At 41.4% G+C, this 18,887-nt stretch overlaps 1 protein-coding gene across 5 annotated transcripts in view; it reads left to right on the top strand.

The window, feature by feature from the left end:
• BRF1 (BRF1, RNA polymerase III transcription initiation factor subunit) overlaps positions 1 to 18,887 on the top strand; it is a 162,505-nt gene that overhangs the window by 86,066 nt on the left and 57,552 nt on the right. For all 5 annotated transcript variants that reach the window (XM_026088659.1, XM_026088655.1, XM_026088657.1 and 2 more), the window contains 3 exons: positions 1,520 to 1,559; positions 1,644 to 1,736; positions 2,433 to 2,711. In XM_026088659.1, the coding sequence (XP_025944444.1) occupies positions 1,520 to 1,559; positions 1,644 to 1,736; positions 2,433 to 2,711 (412 nt within the window). The remainder of the gene's footprint in view (positions 1 to 1,519; positions 1,560 to 1,643; positions 1,737 to 2,432; positions 2,712 to 18,887) is intronic.

The raw sequence follows: 18,887 nt of genomic DNA, 5'->3' as shown, positions 1-18,887 counted from the left end.
CCTCCCTTCTGTATTTTCCTTTTTGAATCAGTTAATGCTAATTCCTAGGTGACCAGCCTCTGATAAGGTTGCATCTATTATGAGGTTCTTAGGAGAAGGAGGAATGTTAGCATATATGATGCCCATAAACTTAAGGATAGTTTTTGCTTGTTTTATTAGCTGGGCTTCCCAGTAAATAAAAGTTGAGAAGTTTTCATTCCATATCATTTTTGCTCGCTCCTTCAAAGAGGCATACTCTTTCAGGTGTGTGCCAAATGCAGCTGTAAAAATCCCCTGACGAGGGATCAAAGCTTGGCTGCGGTTTGAGTCAACTGCTGCGGGGAGCACAGAGTCGCTGCTCATCTTAGTGCACATCCAGGACGTTCGGTGGCTGGGTAGGGGAGCACCAGCTGAGCTTCTGGTTTTTGCTGAGTAGCAGCATTTGGTGCTTAGCACATGRTTGCTGCGTTGCACATGAAGGCTCAGTAACTCTGCCCAGATGCTGCCCCCGTTTGCAAGGTGGTGCAGTTAGGCGAAGTGCTGCTCTCTCCTTTATGCTCGCTTACCTGCTGCATGTGTTTCTCTTCTTGTGCTCAGAGCTTTTACCTAAGCCTCAGATCTTTTGGTCTTTAAAAAATTGGGGTCTCTCATGTGACAAATGAAGCTGAGCTTGTGGCATGTAGATCTTGGGTAGCTGTCCTAATGTCTGTACTTTCTTTTATATGCTGTATGCACCCTTCCATCTTACTCAGCAAAGATCAGAACTGGAAAGGTATAAGCTTTTTAATTAAGAGACCTTGCACTTTTTTCAAGAAGATACCACAGTCGGGAGAACTGCCATTGCCTGTAACTCTTTTTTTTTTTTTTTTTTAAACACATATGAAAACACATACCCTAATTGCTTTAGTCAGGCTGCTCATTTTATTCTGTGGTATATAGCACATGCTGCCACAGAGACTAGTTTTAGTGTGTGGCTTAATTTCTTTGCAAAGCATGAACTAAAGCTGGCTCCAGACGAGAAGATTCTGTAACCATCCTAGCCACATCTTACATTATTCATGTTTCAGGGTTTTGCTTTTAATATTCAAAATATTATGCTATCATTTAAGGGTCTGTTAGCGTGTTTATGGTGTCCTCAAGAGTCTGTTGGGTACTGCTGGTCAGTACGTCAGTCTGCATTCGCATGTGCGCTGTATTCAGTGCTGGCCTCGTGCTTGCTCACATCTACAGGCACAATTGTAGGGACTGAAGGACAGAGCCTTTTATTTGCAATTTGCCAGAATCAAAGTTCCTTTGGAAATATCAGGTGAGAGATAGAGGTTGGTGAGATAACACTTGAAATCAGTCAGCATTTTCAAACTTGTCCATCTTACCTGTCTGACACTACAAAGTAGTTTGAATTGTGATTTGAAACCTGCTTATTGCTTTCAAAACACCGTGCAGTTGCATGTCTGAATATATAGTTCACAGATAGTACAAARTTTTTGGTTTCTTTTTTTGTAATTTCACATTTAATTCGTTTTGTTGATTTTCATTTCAGCTTGAGAAGGCGTTATCAAAAAARCTGGAAGATTTTGAAGGTATAAGTCTTGTTCAGTGTAACATATCACTCATTTATGCAGAATTACATCAATGATGGCTGAGTTTTTATTTCATCATTACAGGTGAAATATCGAGCTATCAAGATGAAATAGAGATTGAATTAGAAAATAGTAGACCAAAAGCAAAAGGAGTATTTGCAAATTTCGCTAAAGATGGTAAGTCTATAAAATGTTGTGATTATTAAATAATGAGGGGTTCAGATCCAGTCTTATGTGTATGAACTTTATTGTAATAACTGTGATTGTGTATATGCTTGTATTGTAAAAGATCTGTATTTATCATGTTGGGGTTCTCTCTGCTTTTGGATACATATTATCAGTTAGTTATTACAAGTATCAGCCTTCAAAATAACCTGAATTGTTCATTAAAATTACAGTTCATTAATGACTCCAGTCATTTTTCCTTCCTGGTACAGTATGTTTGGCACTAGTACCTGAGAATGTTCCTTTTCAGCATCAAAAATGTAGTAGACCAGCACCTAGGCCCTTCTGTCCCTGAATCCCCCAGCTGATGAATTGATGTGGAAGGGCTTTGTGCGTGTTGAATTGGCTATTTTTTATTCATAATTATCCTGGTAAGTAGTTGGCTCCTGTCGCAAAACCCTGCCATATTTTGATAACACAATGCATCTATTTTAAATGATGACTGTATTCACAAAAATATGTTTTAATAGCCAAGGTAATGAATTTAAAGAGCGTCTGGAAACTCCATATATTCATACATTGTAAATACTGTGTATTTCTTCCTCAGATTTTCTCTAAAGATTTTTATTCTTTAAGTGAGTGCCTATTTATTTAGTTTCTGTAACAGATGGTGTGCAATGATTTGTTGTTTTTTTTCCCCCCGTTCAGATTCTATAGAAGATAATACCTCTAGCATATTTGGAGAGGAGGAGGCAGAAGATGAGGAACTGGAAGCAGCTGCTAATCACTTAAACAAGGACTTTTATAATGAACTTCTTGAGAAGGATAGATTAAAAACAAATGACGATGGAGAATGCAAAAATGGGAATGAAGCTCCTGTAAGACCACCCGCACTGGAATCCTTGCTCGGCCCGCTCCCCACTGCAGCTAGTCTTGGCATAACGGAGTCCATAAAAGAGTGCATATCCACTAAGGACCGAGAGCCTGGTGAGTAAGAGAGCGATTCAATAAATATCCGAGAGTGGAAATGTTGGACATGTGCAGCCGGTTGTGGTTTTGCTGTGTAATTTCCATGTATCTTGATGGTTACTGTGACAGCAATTCTGTGAAGCACTCTAACATAGAGATATAGGAGTCATGAGACTGGATGAGAGAGCAGTCTGAGTCATTGACATTGGTCATGGACATGTGCTCCTCAGGAAAACCTGGAGAGCCTAACATTCTTCTGAAGCTTGAGAATGAATATCTCTTAGGCAAGTAGGTCTGCAGTCGTATGATAACTGATGGGCATGTTTTGAGCCAGGCAGACTCAATTATGAAATTGGAGGAAGCAAATTCCTGTAAATATAACTGGAAATTACAACCCGAGTATGAGAATTTTAGATCAAGGCAGGCTTTCGCAGGAGACATTTTATTGGAGTCAGACATGATGCAGTCTGTCTCTCTGACTGAGAATCTTCTGTCATTTGCAAATGGCAAATATTTAAAATGTTTGAAAGAGAAAATAACAGGTTGTATGCTTTTTTCCTTGATACAGATTTTGGTGTGTATTTTGTTTGTTATATTCCATTTTTCTTAAAACCCCCAAATCTATCTGTAACACATAGCACTGCACAGAACAGTAAGAGCAGGACTGATCAACTGAAGAATCCAATTTTGCCAGAGCCATAAGGCAGACAATACTGCAAACAGCCAGTTATTCAGGCAGGTTTGTTTGCTTTTTGTTATGTGTGCTTGAGCTTTACAGCGATGGCATTTTTTTAAATTTCTTCTGCATCTTAATGAAACTGAGAACTGAACATATTTAAAGGGCATTTTATTCTTTTCTTTATCATAGTTAATTTTTCCATCATAAAATATACCTGTCCAAATTGTTTTTGTCGGTTGACTTGGGGGTCGATGCATCAGAACATTTTGATGTCCAAACTGTTTTGATGCTAATTTGTGTTTAACAGCACCTACTTTTAATAGTGTAATCCCTGCCTCAGCAGATGAACTGAATGCATTCAGGTTCTTATTATGTTACTATTTGCATCCCAGAAATGTAGCTGGATGATTGCATGTTTATATTTTGTGCAAACTAAATCATATAGAAACAGTTGACCAGTTTTGTTTTTGTTTTTTAATTATGATTAAGAAAATGGATGGCTCATGGCTTGTCTTTCTCCAGGAAATCAGTGGTTCATGTCTAAGAGAGGTCAGTAATGGCTAGAAGCTGTTGTTGTCTGGCTAGCCAATGACCTGTAAAAATGAGTTCCCAGTGATGGATGTTTCTCTGCTGGCATCGTTACTGACCATTTTAATGGACGGGCTGAGGACTAAGTGAGATGAAACTGAGCTAGTATAGCCAGATACGTTCCTCTGAGTCGGGCTTCAGGCAGGTGGGCAGGAGAACGCATGGCTGCTCATGCTGTGGCTTGTCTGCATTTTGCTGTTTTTTTTTTTTTCCAAAAGTGGAGGACTTGCCAAATTAACTGAATGTTCAAAACCAAGTAGGTTTCAGTGTATTTGTTCTCTTTAAATGCATCTGGAAAATCATTGCAGGCATTTGAACAGGTACATATTTTCTTCGTATGCTGTGAAGGTGGTTGCTGAATTATTGGTTTGGTTGTGTGTTGATTGTAGGTCTTGCCCCAAACTTTTTTTTTGCAGTGACTCTGATAATTTTAAACATTTAAAAGTTTCTTGTTAAATCAGATTCACTTTGGCTATGTCTGTACTGCAGGGTAGACGCACTGCAGTGCAATTCCCTGCCTCCGAGCCCTTGCTACATTATGATGGCTTGGTGCGGCTGCAACAAGATGCGAGTGTGCATCATCCCTTTGAGGCCCTGGTTTCCTCTGGGAAGTCATCTGGGTTCATGAACAGTAGCAGAGCCTCAGTGCGTTTTGGAGGATCAGGCGACAGGGCAGGCTGGGAGGTGTATCTGCGTGGCAGATGGCACGTGGCCAGAGCGTGTCCCTGTGCGGCAGCGTGAAGCGATGTTGACATAGCCTGTGCTGATGATCTCCGTGTTCTGCACATGAAATGGATAAATTAATTGTCTGAAACTTTGAATAAAATATTCAGAATGTTCATAAACAAATATAATTAGTGAAGGAAAGGGGAGCCAGAACGATATGCTCAGCATTCACATCTGACTTTACTGCAAAGTCGAGTTGAGTTGGGAGCAGGTATTCCCAGTTGAATCACTACATCCTAACTACCTAGTACACGTGTTATATACACATGGACTAATCCTCCTCCTTTTTACAGTGTGATTTTTTGATGACTAGTTCTTATGTAGAATAAAGAAAACTTCTTGTAAAGATGCCTCCTATAGCTCGTTTGTGCATCATAGCTCTGAATCCTGCTGAAAAACAAGTGTAGATGTTTCTGTCACCGCAGGCAAGAGTGTCTTGAATTCTGCCCCATAGTTCCAGTAAATCAAAGATTTGTACGTAGAAGTAGTATCTTCTTTCATGCCAACTGGTATAGTTGGAAAAATTAGACAATTTCCAGGCCCTACTTCATGTCTGAAAAAGAAGCAGCAGTTTCCAGAGCTAAATATAGGTTGAGAGCAGTTGCTCAGAGTTTAATTTGAGATGGCTCAATTACAGATCATCTCTGGAAATGAGTAGTTGGTACCTGTGGAGGGGATGCTAGTGGGGAGGAGGAAAAGATTATAAGATTCATGCATTTATTCTGCATATTTGGATTTAGTTCAAAATCAGTCTGGCTTTGTTCTGTGAGTTTGAGTGTGAATTTGAGTGTAACTTATAGTGTGAATCTTAGTTGACCGTAAGTTTATTACAGTATTTCGTGTTCCAGCACCTAAGTCCGTTGGAAAAGSGAGAGAGTCATCATAACATTGCACCCTCAAGGTGAAATTTTTGCCATTTGCCACAGTTGTGTAAATCATGAAACAGGAACCTTTCCCTCCCCTTGGTTCCCCCCCAACCCCAAGTCGTCTTGCACTGTGCAGAGCATCTGGGGTAGGTTGGGCTGGAAACCTTCGTCACAATGATCTTATTTCTCCTGTTGGGCTCCGCGTGTCATTGATGGATGGGGGCATTAAGTCCGGCCAGTGCAGTGGCTGGAAACAGCATGCGTGTTGCTGCATGGTGAGGATTCACCGAAAACTTCATGGGGATGTACTGAGTGGTTGGGCAGGCGGCTATTAAATAGGGACTCAGCTAGCAGGTGCAGTACGTGCAATTTTTAGCCTCCTTAAATGCAGGGTGTCTTCTCTCCTCTCTGTAATGATCTCTCTTCCTCAGAAAAAGTCTGCTGTAGGAACCTTCTACAAAGTCTTTTTATTTGGCTTTTGCATGTGGTAATTCAGTTTATAATTGCCTACATCAGCTGCTTTGGGAAATCTTCCACCTTTGTGCTACAGTGGCTGCAGCAACAGCAGAAGGTTTCTGCTTTCACAAACTGCTTATGCAGATAAGACTTAGGTGCAGAGCCTAAGTATTAAGGGATATTTAGTATATTTTTGCCCCACTTACAGTTTGTGTTTGAGCAGTGTGAGAGTGTCTGTGTGAATTTTTTATGGAAAGCACAGTATTTTAGCAAATTTGCATTACAAAGAGAGCATGTAAGGAACTGGGTTAATGAGACTGAGGCAGTAAAATGCTTGGAATAAACACTACATTTGACTATTTTTCCTACGAAGTATTTTAATTTGGAGAGACATTTAAGCTGAAATCTGTTTGAGTCTTTGCAAACTGCTGCCTTCTTATTTTTCATAATAAAAGGGCTTTATTGTGGGAACACTGCTTCAGAGGTGGAGATCTGGTAGATCAGTTGGTCTATTTTCCTGGCAGCGCAGCATCCCAGCATCCTCTCCACTGGCATATGTGTTCATCCTGACCTTGAAGTTCCTAAACAYGAGGCACCATTTCTTCTGGGAGACTGCCACAGTCAAATGCCATGGACTCTGTTCTCAAGAAATACATTCTTCTATATAAAATTTCCCTTTTGTAATTTATTTTTATGTCCCTTTGTACCACTTCGAATAATTTATCATCTTGCCTGGTGTTTCTGTGCTTCTGATGTCTGCAGACTGTTTCCCTGCCCTTCCCGTGTCACATTGCCAGGCTGTGCAAAGTCTGGGTCATCTCTTCTTGCCACATGAATCAAGTCATAAACTTAGTTCTGACCAGGGTTAAAACTGAGGAAGGTCTAAGAATAACAGAGATACAGGTAAAATGCAGGGTGTAACTCACAGACTGATTTTATACAGTTTACCTTTGGTAACCTAGGTAGTATTTCAGCCTTGGTTCAGTTTTTGTTTTGAATCAAAATTCACACGTAGTCATTTTGGGCAACAGTTTCAGATAATGGATGTGAAGTGGGTGGTGACATGCTACTGCACGTCCTCATAAAAGTAAGCGGCTTTTACAGGGCCAAATCACTGTGCATGTACCATCTTGCGCTGGTTAGGCGCCCAGCTAACTGCACGCGGTACTAATTTAGCAAGGAATACATGAGAGAGGTTTTGTGCTTACTCTTGTTCGTAATTAATAGTTTGCTCGTTTATTACTCCTTCTCTTTATGCCTCTGTTTCTGCTGTCGGCATAATCTAACGTGGGCTGAGGTCAGAAGATGTTTCCTTTGATTTCTGTGGGTGTTCAAGACCCCATGCAGACAGCTTGCACTGATCGAATAGTTGTCATCCCTGCTACCAGCAGTTTTCAACTTATCCGAGGACTATGTGAAAAGTGGCTAAAGATGAAGTTGTATGAGACATGGCGGGCTGATCTACTAGCCACCACCACTGAGAGGGTGTTTTTTCCTCTGGCTTTCACCCCGCGTGGCTGGCGGGGAGACTCACTGCTGTCCTGCTGCTGCTGTCACTTTTTAATAAATCCAATAGCGTGAACTCCTGCTGCGGGTTGGTTTCTTCTTCTGTTATCTTCCTGTCTCTCTCAGATTTCGTCTGAGTGCATCAGTGCCACCCGTTTGAAAATATATGAATGTATATGTGTATATAAAAGTGTATAAAAAGATATAATCAGTAATTAGGGAGAACATTATGAAGCCCTATTAAATCATAATTACCATATACATGAGAAATAAAGCTGCTGAGCTGAGCCCTAATTATGTTATATATGCAAAGTACACTTGGTCATCAGTGTAAGCATGCGTGTCCCCATCCTAATCACTCTTCTTGCTCTGACTTTAATGGTGCAGTTGCTTTTGTGGTTTTAAGCACCACCTGTGGAAAACAGTAGTGGGGGGTGACCTGCTAGGTACCAGCTTCTTCRTGTGATACCACCATAGCACTTGGAGGATTTGCTCTTCTTCTTTATGTGCTATTTGCTCACTGGAAAATATTTTCTGTGGCAGGACTAGCTCTTTACCAGTTTTGAGAACTAAGCAATAAAAACCTTGATACAAGCGAATCTTTCTAATCTAGCCACTATATTCCTATATTTGGCAGTCTTGATAGACTGTATCCCTGATTGAGCCTTCATTATGTTGTTAATGAGATGTGAAGAGCTTGCTGCAGCCAGCATGGTAATAGGAGGCCACCAGCTGCTTTGAATGCACGTTTTTGATACCTGAAGTCTTTGGTATGAATTACAGATGACATGATTTTCTTCTTTAACTATGTATGTCACTCACATATGAATGTTGCGTATGCATGTGTTACTCTAAAATCTGTGTACACGTTTTCTCAGGCAGGATCTTTGCATTTCATTAAAGGATAGGAATGCTGTAAATATGTTCCTCATTCATGCCGTGAGTTACTAGAAAGGTTAAGGGAAAAAAACTAAAGATGTAGCTTGGCTAAAAGGCTGCTAAGGAGGAGAAGATCTCCAAACAGATGTGGAGAGAAAGTGTGGAGGAACCTGCAGTTTGTTACAGGCGTCAGAGAGAGAGATTTGAGGGAAAGTGTAAGCTGAATCCTCTGAATATGTCGTTAGAGGCAATCATGGATAGATTTGTTAGGAATTTTCTAAAGGATTTGTTTATCAAAACAGAAACTCTCTGTAGGAAAGTTCATGTCATTTTTGTCAAAAGTCTTGGTCAAGAAACACTGTCCTTGAATAATCAAGGCTGTAGTCAGTAGAGGGTGTCAGAGGCGAAGGTTCGGGTCCCTGGTCTGCACGGAGCAGACCAATGACTTGACCCAAGACTTGGTCATGTCCCAAGTGAATGCCCTCAAGTGTTCAGCTGTTGTTGGCTGACACAGCCTGGTTGTCCTGTTATCACAACTGAGGAAAGTCTGGTTCTCCCCTTCTCTCCCCTTTTCTTCTCTTGTTTTTTGTTTCATAAAGTTCTGGTGTGGAATGGGAAATGTTTTAAAATCTTGAAAGCTTTTCCGAGGTTTGTTTTTCTTTTCTCTAACTTGCCTGACTCCTGCATCATCCCAACTGTACAACGGGTGACAGACAATGTGTCTTTTCTGTCTCCTGAATTTTTCTGATAAAAGCACGACAGAAAATCAGTTTTATTCTCAATTCGAGTAAAGCAAAAGCTTTACATTGCTTTGTGATGAGAAGGCTAACCTGCTTTTTAAGACCTCATCCTCCCTTGCTTGGGGAAAAAAAGGCAAAAGCTGCTTTATCCTCTCTCRCTTCTTGAGCCAGCTACTGGCTGGAGGCCCTTTGGAGGAGGAGGCAGCAGTTTCTGCAGCGGTTGCTCAGAGCAGCTCAGCTAGGAGAAGAGTTTGGATGTGCCAAGTGGGGGCTCTGGTGTGTCATTCTGAGTCTGGATATTTGATAGATGTGTGCTGCTGCATCAATACTACTTTTTAATGGAGTAAAGCGAAGCAATCAGAGCATGCTTTTTATGCATTGTTTTCCTGTGCACTGAGGGGAAGTCCAGGTTTGCCATCATCTGCTGTATCTACTTTACAGGCTAGATTTAAAGAGATGAAGATGTCCAGAGACAGAGAGTAGAGCAAGCAGGGAGAAGGGGAGGAACTCGGCTGGGGCTTTGGAAACAATCCTTTTCCCATGCATAAATAGCAGAATTACAAAAACAGTTGTTCCTCGAGTACTAACAGAGAGAGTTGGGCTTTGTGGTTGACTCAGGTGCCTGAGACGTTTTAAGCTGCAATCTAAAATTTTCCTGCTGTTGGGGCTTTTCTCAAAGTTTCTCTCCCGTTTGCACTCAYTAGTGTCTATAAATTGCTAGGTCTCAGTGTGGGCTTTCAGTGACAGGATAATTTCAGGGACATTTGTAATTGCTCCCTTCTTTCCAGCTGCTGATTCTCATGGCACCTATGGAAGCTTAGCCTTGTTTGGGATCGCCACCCCTCTCTTAAATCTTTGTTGAAATAAGCTGTGGATTAAAACAAAGTTGGGAGGATGACGACACAGACACGTATAGGCACACACCCGGCTAAAAATCTGAGTTACTGCCTGCTGGTATGCGAATTATATGATATTTCCTTTTCCGCGCCTGCCAAAATCTGAGCCTATTAATGATCGCAGTTATTTAGTTAGGTGGTCTATTTTCAGAAGAAACGAACATTCCTGCCCTACCTTTCTGCCAAGAAAGGAAGAAAAATCTTTCACCAAAAAACTCGGTGAAAACTGAAATTGTCCATTAGAGAGTTGTGGAAAGTCAATGTGTGGAGACTACAGAGAGGACATTAAATTCACATAGAGAGCTAACTGCTTAGAAGAATGTTATTTGAGCAATTCATCATGGTATCTGAAATGTCAGGAGCACAGGCCTAGGTTCAGTTCAGGGAGGCTTCATGGTCTCAGTTGTTATTGAGAATAAAGACTTATTAACCTAGGTCAGGAAGCCACGAGACTTGCCCTTGGAAGATGGCGATACAGTGCCGACAGATTTGCRAGGCTTAGCTACTTCAAGTTTAATATGATGGACAAAAAAACATGTGCATTGCTATGGTGGATCCTGACCATTTTGCATTTGTCCTACATTTTCTGAAAAAGCTAAAATAATCCTCCATTTAGTGTTTAATTTTCTAGTGGTACAGGTTCAGCTGTCCAAGGTAATGTTCTGCAAACTGAACATCCACTGAAATGAGCAATTTAAATGGCATGTCATTTCTGTAATGTTTGAATATTTTTGTGTAGCAGTTCAAGATATTTTGCTTTTGTTTGGTAGCTTTGAATTTAGTTTGCAAAATTAGTTCTTATATCCTCTTAAGGATTAACTTGGTCAAACCCCTGTATACTTCAACTGTTTTGTTTGTTTGTTAGTCTGAAATCCACAGGACTGTCGGGATAGCCAAGGTACACATGTATATGTATATATGAGTTTGTTGGACTGCAGACTTGCATAGACGACCCTTGTAATTGGGGATTTTCAGGTAAGACTCTAGTTAGTAAACACAGTCCTGAGTTTAGCCTTATGTAGTAGTACTTGGACATTTTTGGTTTGCTAAATGCTTCTGTAGACTAAAATGGGTCTTTTATCCAAGAGAAGAGTATTACTAATGTTGAYGCTGTTGGCAATTAAAAATAATTTTGAAAACCAAATTTATTACTGTGGTTTGCATTTGAAATAATTTGTTTTTCAATATTACTTAAGATTGGTTCATTTATTAGATCCTTTTTCTTGTATGACAATGAGATAATTGCTATTTATTTTTTATTCTGTAAGCAATTATAATCAAAGCAGTCAAAAATAGACTCTGCGTTGATCTGGAAACAGAGTGACCTGTCAACATGAGGCTACTGTAGTCTTCAGCTTTTTAATTTAAATTTTGTTTTCATATGTGCTCACTGGAATGCATTCAGTAGGGCTGAAATAATTGCTTTTAGAGTTTTCCGTGTTCATTAATTACAGTGATGCAAAGCAGTAGAAAGTGGCAGCTAAAAGCAGCTTTAGGTTGGTTATTAATAACAAAAATTGTGATCTTCTGTTTAGGATTATGTGGGCTGTGTAGGACCRTGTTGGGTCAGAATGTCCATGCTGGCCTGAGGAACACATCATGCTGGTAGGCTGCGTCGAGCGAGTTAGCTGGAACTGAAAAGAGCTCTGATTCTCCTGATTTTTTGCAGCTAAGCTTTGCTAAAAGAAAGCAGAAAATACATTCTTCTACTTTCTAAGTTAGCATTTTTTTCATCCTTTTGACATTTAACTGAGTTATGTAATTTTTACTCAAGTAAAGGTAAGGCTCAGATTCCAAATCTAAATGCGTGTAGCTGTTATCTGTGATGAAAGACCTAGACATTTACAACTATATAGCAGAAATAAGAGAATGAGGATGAAATAAGGGAGAGTAAGTAATACTGTTAGGTAGTACCAGGAAGAAAGTTCAGGAACAATACTCTTGAGATGGGTATAAACTCATAAGCCAGATGTAAACAGCTGTACAGTGGGTGGAAGGATACTACCTCTTAAGTGCAATGTTTGATTTAGTTACGGTGGGGAAACTACCATGTGTTCACAGATGGTAAGAAAGTAAAACAGTTCTCTGTGGCCAAATTGTAACAGTTCCATAGGAACAAGATGAATGATTGATTTTGGAAGTAATGCTCAATGTTCTTTGCTGTTAAAGGAAAAAAGTGCAAATCTCATTACCACAGAAGTCAGGTATTGAAATGCAGCAATATCCTTGTCAACATGAGGCTGTGTCACCAGTGTCAGTATTGTATCCTGTCAGTATTTTTCACTGAATAAAACATATTTAAATGAGAAATTGCTTTTCCATAAAGTTTATTTTTGCACCTTATTTTCAAGTCAGACTTTATTGAATTTAATGAAAGTGTTGCTTTCCCTGCCTCCATAATAAGTGTCCCACAACTCAGTAATTGAAGTCATGCTAAGTTCTGCCCCAAGAGCAAAGATAAAATTCTTTTCTATACTGTACTGATTGAATTTGGTCCCTGATTTTAACACAGAGCAGCTGTGACCAGATGTGATGTTCTGGGTACAGCTGACTGAGGTTAAGAAGGGTCTGTTTTACTTGCTTGTCACTTCCTCCTCAGATCTGCTAGCCTAAGTGCACATGTGGTTGCCCCCCTAACCTGGTCCTATGCAAAATGCCGCAAGTTTGTGCACACATTTTTAATAGCAGGCTTTTTAGCGCAGGGTCATTTAGCAGGACCAGATTAGGGAATGATGCCTTGTTGGGTACAACGGCAGGTCCGAGGGAGGCAACCTCAGCAGCGAGGAAGGGGCACGGGGCTGAGTCGCTGCAGGCAGAAACCTGCTCACCCCGTGCAGCTGGGGTTGGAGGAGCCCTTTGGACCATGGCCTTTCAGAGGAGAAGCTGAGCTTGCTGTGTAACTTCTGGATCACAAGAACTGTTGCACAGGAGGCATTTCTGAGCACCTCCTTTCGGTGTTTGAATTGTATTCCTCCTGTGTCAGTGCATTGCACTTGAAGTTCCCAAAAGCCAGACTGCCAGCTTTTTTTGTTCCCGTTGTTTCATGCCCACATACGGTACGAGTGGACCTGTTCTGATAAAATCTCAGGCGTAGGATCTTCTTGTAATTTCAAAACTAAGTCCAGGAAAAGGTACATTCTCTGCCTTTGTGATAGCTGCTTTGAGTCCCACAAAGGTTAGTTGTTGGTTCAGACCCATCAGCTGCTCTTCGGTCTCTGGTAGGTGGCCTGCTCCCCTGGGCTAGCATGCGTGGTGAGCCTGGGAGGGTGCACCCTTGCAGGGATACGGCCAGCAGGGATGTGGTGGCGGCAGCAGAGTGAATGAGGGCTGTGAGCAATGTGTTGATGCCTTGTGTGGCTGCTCTCTTTTCCTGTAGACCTGCTAGGACTGTTGCCCACATCTCCACTAGATCCAAGGCTGCCCATCTTCTGGGCAGTATCTTGAGTGGGAACATGTATTTTTTGGGCTGGGAGCGGCATTTGTGCTTGCACTGAGGTATCAGTGCACAAAAGGCTTTATGGCCCATCAGTGTATGGGAATAGGTAATTTTAGATATGCTGTTGCCCAGCATTGCTATGTATGCAGAGCCTTTGTGCAGGGAGCAAGGTTGATCCTTGAAGTTCAGCTCTAGAAATCCAAGGTGTAGAAATCTGTGAGTGATGGGGAAGCTTGGTATAGCAAGGTGGAAAGGAGATTGAAAAAGGTATGCCGAATTCTCCTGAAAACCAGTGTTCTTTTTAATTTAAAGTTTATTGCTTTAACTAGACTTTCAGAAAGCTTGTATGAAACCTTCTTGCCTTTGAAAGCTTGATATAGGCTCTTGAAGTATTTTGACTGAAACAGAAAATTTAATATTGAGGCATTTGGAACACGGAACATTTTTTGTGGACAAGTAATTTAAACAGGTACTAATATGAAATGGTATTGTACTTGAAAGGATACAATCCATGTACGCAAGCAGGGTAGAATATCACTGGGGGCAATAAAAATCCAGGAATTCTTCATACCGCTTTCATTGCAAACAAATTTTATGGTATGGCCTGTGAAGCAATTGAAATGCAGAAAGCTGGCACATCACTAGACTGATAATTCCTCATGCTAGCTACAACTTATTCTCTGTACAGATGTCCCCAATTCTTTCTTTCTATCACATTAAAGCTTCTTGTCTCTTTCCATTTCATGCCTGCCTCAAACGTAGCATTTTTTGAAATTGTTCCTCTACTTTCTTGTGTATTTCTTTAAAAGTTTATATCTGATGAAATCTAGCTGCAGTTTTTTATCATAGGGTTTACCCTTAAACTCTTTAACAAGCTCATTTTTAAGAACAGTCCTTGAGAGAGCACTTGGCTGATATATCAATAATTATGTAGTAATAAAGCAACTGTGYAAAAATGGCACCTACTTACTCAACAGATTGGTTTGCAGAGCCAATGGCAAAGATAAATGTTTATTACATTTTACCACTTTTGGTCCTGCAGATGCAATACAGCTATTTTCTTTCTGGCGTAAGCATCATGAGAACTAATTTCCAATTGTGGAATGTTTATGATAATAAGGACGTATAACTAGCAAGAGCCCAGATTGGCTTTCAAATACCAGCTTGAGTTTGCAGTGCTGGCAATTTAGACAAAATAAACAAAGAAAAAATTTCATTTTATTTCTTTGCTTAACCAATTTTTTAAACAATCACTGGGACAGAACACACATGGAACCCTGCAGTGTCATGTAGTTACTCTTCAGAATATGATACAAATTAAATGCTACTAAAACCAAACTATATTAATTTTTGGCTCCCAAAAATTTGGCAAGCTTCCTCGTTCTCCTTGCTGAGTCCAAAGATTTCTACTTTTAATTTTACTACAATATGGAGAAAAATGTAGTGTCTAAAAATAACAAAAGCCTGACATTGTTGTTCTTATTTTCTTTCCTTTTTTTAAAATGCCAGTATAATTAATGCTGTGATTTAGATGGCTATGAATTGTTCAAATCTGCCCTCTTCTTTTGGGCAAAACGGGAAATACTTAAGTCTGTAACTTTTTATATGGACCAATAGCTACGCGGTCAAGTCAGTCAGTCAAGCCTTGGCATTCTGCTTGACACCGGTGTTAATGCAGGGGTGAAATGGTCCCTAAACAGCGCTTGGGAGACACCTTGAGCGGTGACCCTTTGCAAGTAGAGACGTTCGGATCGCTGCCTCCGTAGCCTCAGCCGGGGCCTGGTGGCAGCGGGTGGTGGGTGATACTCACGGGTGTGGAKGCAGGATGTGCCTGCAGCCTTGGCACAGCTGCCCTGGCTACCTGTCAAGCTGTGTCTTAGCTGCAAGTGCTTACGTATTGACTTACAAAGCTCTCCTGAGTGAAGGCCAAAAGCCTCTCCAAGTCACGGATTCCCTCTTTTTCACTGCCAGAAGCAGTCACGTGATTTGGCCGTTCCTGAGCCTGACGCGGTGCACTTGGTCCCTCTCCCAAGAGGTCCTGCCGTGGGGTAGCTCCCGCTTCCCCCTGCTCCTGGGACGGTTGGGGCGGTCGCAGCGCTGAGGTCCGTGCTGCCTGGGGGACGGCGGCGTTCACTTATGTCCACCCATGTCCACCAGTGGGGAGGAGCTGTTTCGGAGACCCTTTGGCTGCCACCTCCCTTAAAGTCTTTGTGGCAGCTTCTAGCTATGTCAGCAGATGCTTTGAACCCAGATTATTCATTTTAATTGGCAGTCATTGACAGTAATGTTTCTTTGCTAGGATTTATTTTAGCGTTTAAAGATTTTTATGTTGATTTTGCTGGCATGAAGGAAATTGCATGGGAGTTTTAGCCTGGACTTTATTGTTCTCTGCCATATCTAGCTAATAAGATTCACACTCTTATTCTTTCAGGAGACAGGTTTTTGTCTGTGCATCTTGCTCACTCTTCCCTCATCTGTGCCTTCTGTCAGCCCATTTTCCTGTGCTTATTTCACTGCACAGTTAATGATGCTTAATCCTCCTGTGGAAGAAGTTTGCCTAGTTAAAGCTAACATACAGTGCAGTCCGTCTTATCCTTATCTAAAGAAATAAAGTACAAATAAGCAGCTGTTCCATAGAAGAGGACACTAGGTCTGAATTTGAAAAGATGCTCTGGTGGTTTTGGTTCCATTTAGTAATAAAGGAGTAGTAAAATGCTATCCAAATCTTGTTTTCTGAACATAAGTTTGTTTGGTTAGTTTAAAATAAACTTTCATGATTTCAAAGAAATCAATATTGGATTTAATGCTGAATGCTTTTAAATGAATTGGTACAGGAAATGGGCATCTCTGTCTCCAACTGGGCTACAAACACGTGGTCCTAGTTCTGAGGATTGCGTCCATAATGCAGTATGTTATCATGAACTTAGATTAAGCCTCTTGGGAGAGCGTCATTATCCAGTTAAATAAAGGAAACCAACTTTGATATTATGCCATATGCTGTAAAATAAAATGGCTGCATGGCACAAAGAGCCATGAATTCTCTCACTTTATGTGAGCCTGGGTTGTGATTTGTGACCTTCGTCCTGCCTTTGCAATACCAGTGTTATGGAAAGGCCTAATATGTTTAAATAAAGAATGAATTACATTTAATGGACTGCAGGACCTTATCTTTTCTAGTATTCTCTTGCTAATGTGTTATCAATCTACCTAGTTTTGAGACTTATTAAGATTTGTCTAACCTGCTCACTTCACCTGTTTATAACTATTTAATCAACACTTAAACAGTTTGTTTTGTGTGCATATAACCCAGAGAAAGCTGGCAGGTTGGTGAAAACCTGTGAAGTTAGCAATACATAATGTAGCTAAAATGACATATTAAATATATTCCTATTACTATATCAACTTTATATACAACAGTTGCATGTTAAGATCAATCAGAATGACAGGTTATACAACCATGCGGCTGGCCTTTCTGGTAGTCATTCGCTTGAAAGGCAGGCGTTGGAACTGGCTCTGTTATTTATGGATGAATCATGCTGCTGAGCTTTGTCGGGAAAAGGTTGCTTTCTTAGCTCTGCAGAAACTGTGGAAGGCAGAGCCTCTTTCTACAGTTCCTGGAAAATAYGAAGAACTATTCTGCAGGAGCTTCTCCACAGCTTTCTTCTTTGGAAAGTCGTGGTATCAGAGGGCATTGCCATGCTGTGATGCTGCATCTCGAGCATATGGAGTACACATGCTAATTATATTGTGTTTATTTCATTCTACCCAAATGCCAAGGCCTTGGGGCCTCAGAGCTGCTGCAGGCAAAATATTAAAATCCTTCACCACTGTCTACTGCACATCTGGGGCAATGCTCACTAAAATCCCTAAGAACATTTGGGGAGAGGAGGAGGGAGCAAATGCACGTCCTCTGGAGGAGTTTGGTAAAGTGGGGTGTCTGCGACAGGACTTTGTTGCGATGTGATCAGATGAACCCAGGAGAACCTGCCCCGCTCCACTACCGCCAGAGCCCGGGCCCGCCTCGACAGCGCTCATGCTTTGGGCTGCAGAGATCCCTGTGTGCATCCGCMTAGCTGCCTGCACACACACAAAAATGTCCTTGTCGCTGGGACAGGGCTCCTGTGTAAGCTCCATTTGCGTTCAGAGCAAGAGAGCGAAGCGCTTTACCACCAACCTGTTTCTCAGTCATTAGGCATGATCAGAGGCAAAAAGATAGCACTTCATCTAACATAAAGCAGCGCAGCCTCTGTGATTTTTATTTAAAAGCGTGCTCTGTGCTGGCTGCAGCCGTGTTGCGTAGCAGAGTAATGCTCTTAACACAGATCTCCAGTTGTGTAGCTGCTACCTTTGAAGGGCTTCAGACCTGCATCTCTTCCTTCCAGGTTTGTATTCCTAAATGGAGGTCCTGATCACTAAGCCACAGAGTCAGGGTCCTACTGTGTGACCTGTCCCCACCCCATGTCTCTGATATTCCTGGCTGCATAAAAGACTGCCCAGGAGCTGTTCCGAATCCGGCTGCCGGCCGCTGCAGAGGCACTCTCCTTTGGGACTGGTTTCCACATAACAGCTTCATTTACAAAGCTCTTGCTTTTTGTAGGGGAGCTTCTACTCTTGCCTGACATTCTACTAGAATAAATAATAATAATAAACTTTTCTTACCTTCTCTTTGCCTTCCCCATCTCTGTAATTCACTGCTTGCTATTTTCATTAGCAGTGAATGAGGGGAGAAGCTGGGTAACAAAATGAGAAATTTCTTACCTGATAATTTTCTTCCAGCTAACAGCTTCTCTCACCATCCAGCCTGCCTGGTTAGCATGGTAAATGACCAGAATGCAAATTGATTTTTTCCCTCTGAATGAAGACTCAGATACATAATTTAATACACTATATTAGGTTGTTGTCTTAATGCTAATAATTGCCTGCTGAAGCATTTCTGTAGTCTGTGGGGCTTCTGGTGGCCTGTGTTGAGCTTATTGTCCAATCGACCGTAGGCCAGCCCTGAACCTCGAAGAGGTGTAGATGTTACCCCACTGTTGCTGGGAGAAGATAAGGTTTATTAGAAGAAAATTATTACTGGAAAGTTCGACTTGTTCCTCTTTCTCGCTTGCCTGTATCAGATATTTTGCTAGGTGGATTTTAACCTGGAGGAGCTCGGTGGTGCAGATCACTGTAACTGGCTGCACAAAGGCAAAGGAGGAGACAGTGTGGCGGGGGGACGAGTAGAGCGGGGCAGAAGGAGGACCGCTTCTTCAGTGGGAGAACTGGCGTATGCCCTGGTAAAGTGTACGTGAATCTGTGGCCTTTAGATGTCTAAAGCTGGCCTGTGTGAATGTCCCCGGAGGTGTGGGATTTTTGGGTAAGAGTGCAGGGATAAGTATAGTATAACACTGACATGGTGAGAGATGTGTCAGAGTGAGGCTGG

The sequence above is a fragment of the Apteryx rowi genome, unplaced genomic scaffold (genome assembly GCF_003343035.1).
Source record: "Apteryx rowi isolate R43461 unplaced genomic scaffold, aptRow1 scaffold_78, whole genome shotgun sequence".
Classification (NCBI taxonomy): Eukaryota; Metazoa; Chordata; class Aves; order Apterygiformes; family Apterygidae; genus Apteryx; species Apteryx rowi.
The sequence above is the reverse complement of the archived record's forward strand: the minus strand, read 5'-3'. Positions and strand labels throughout refer to the sequence as shown.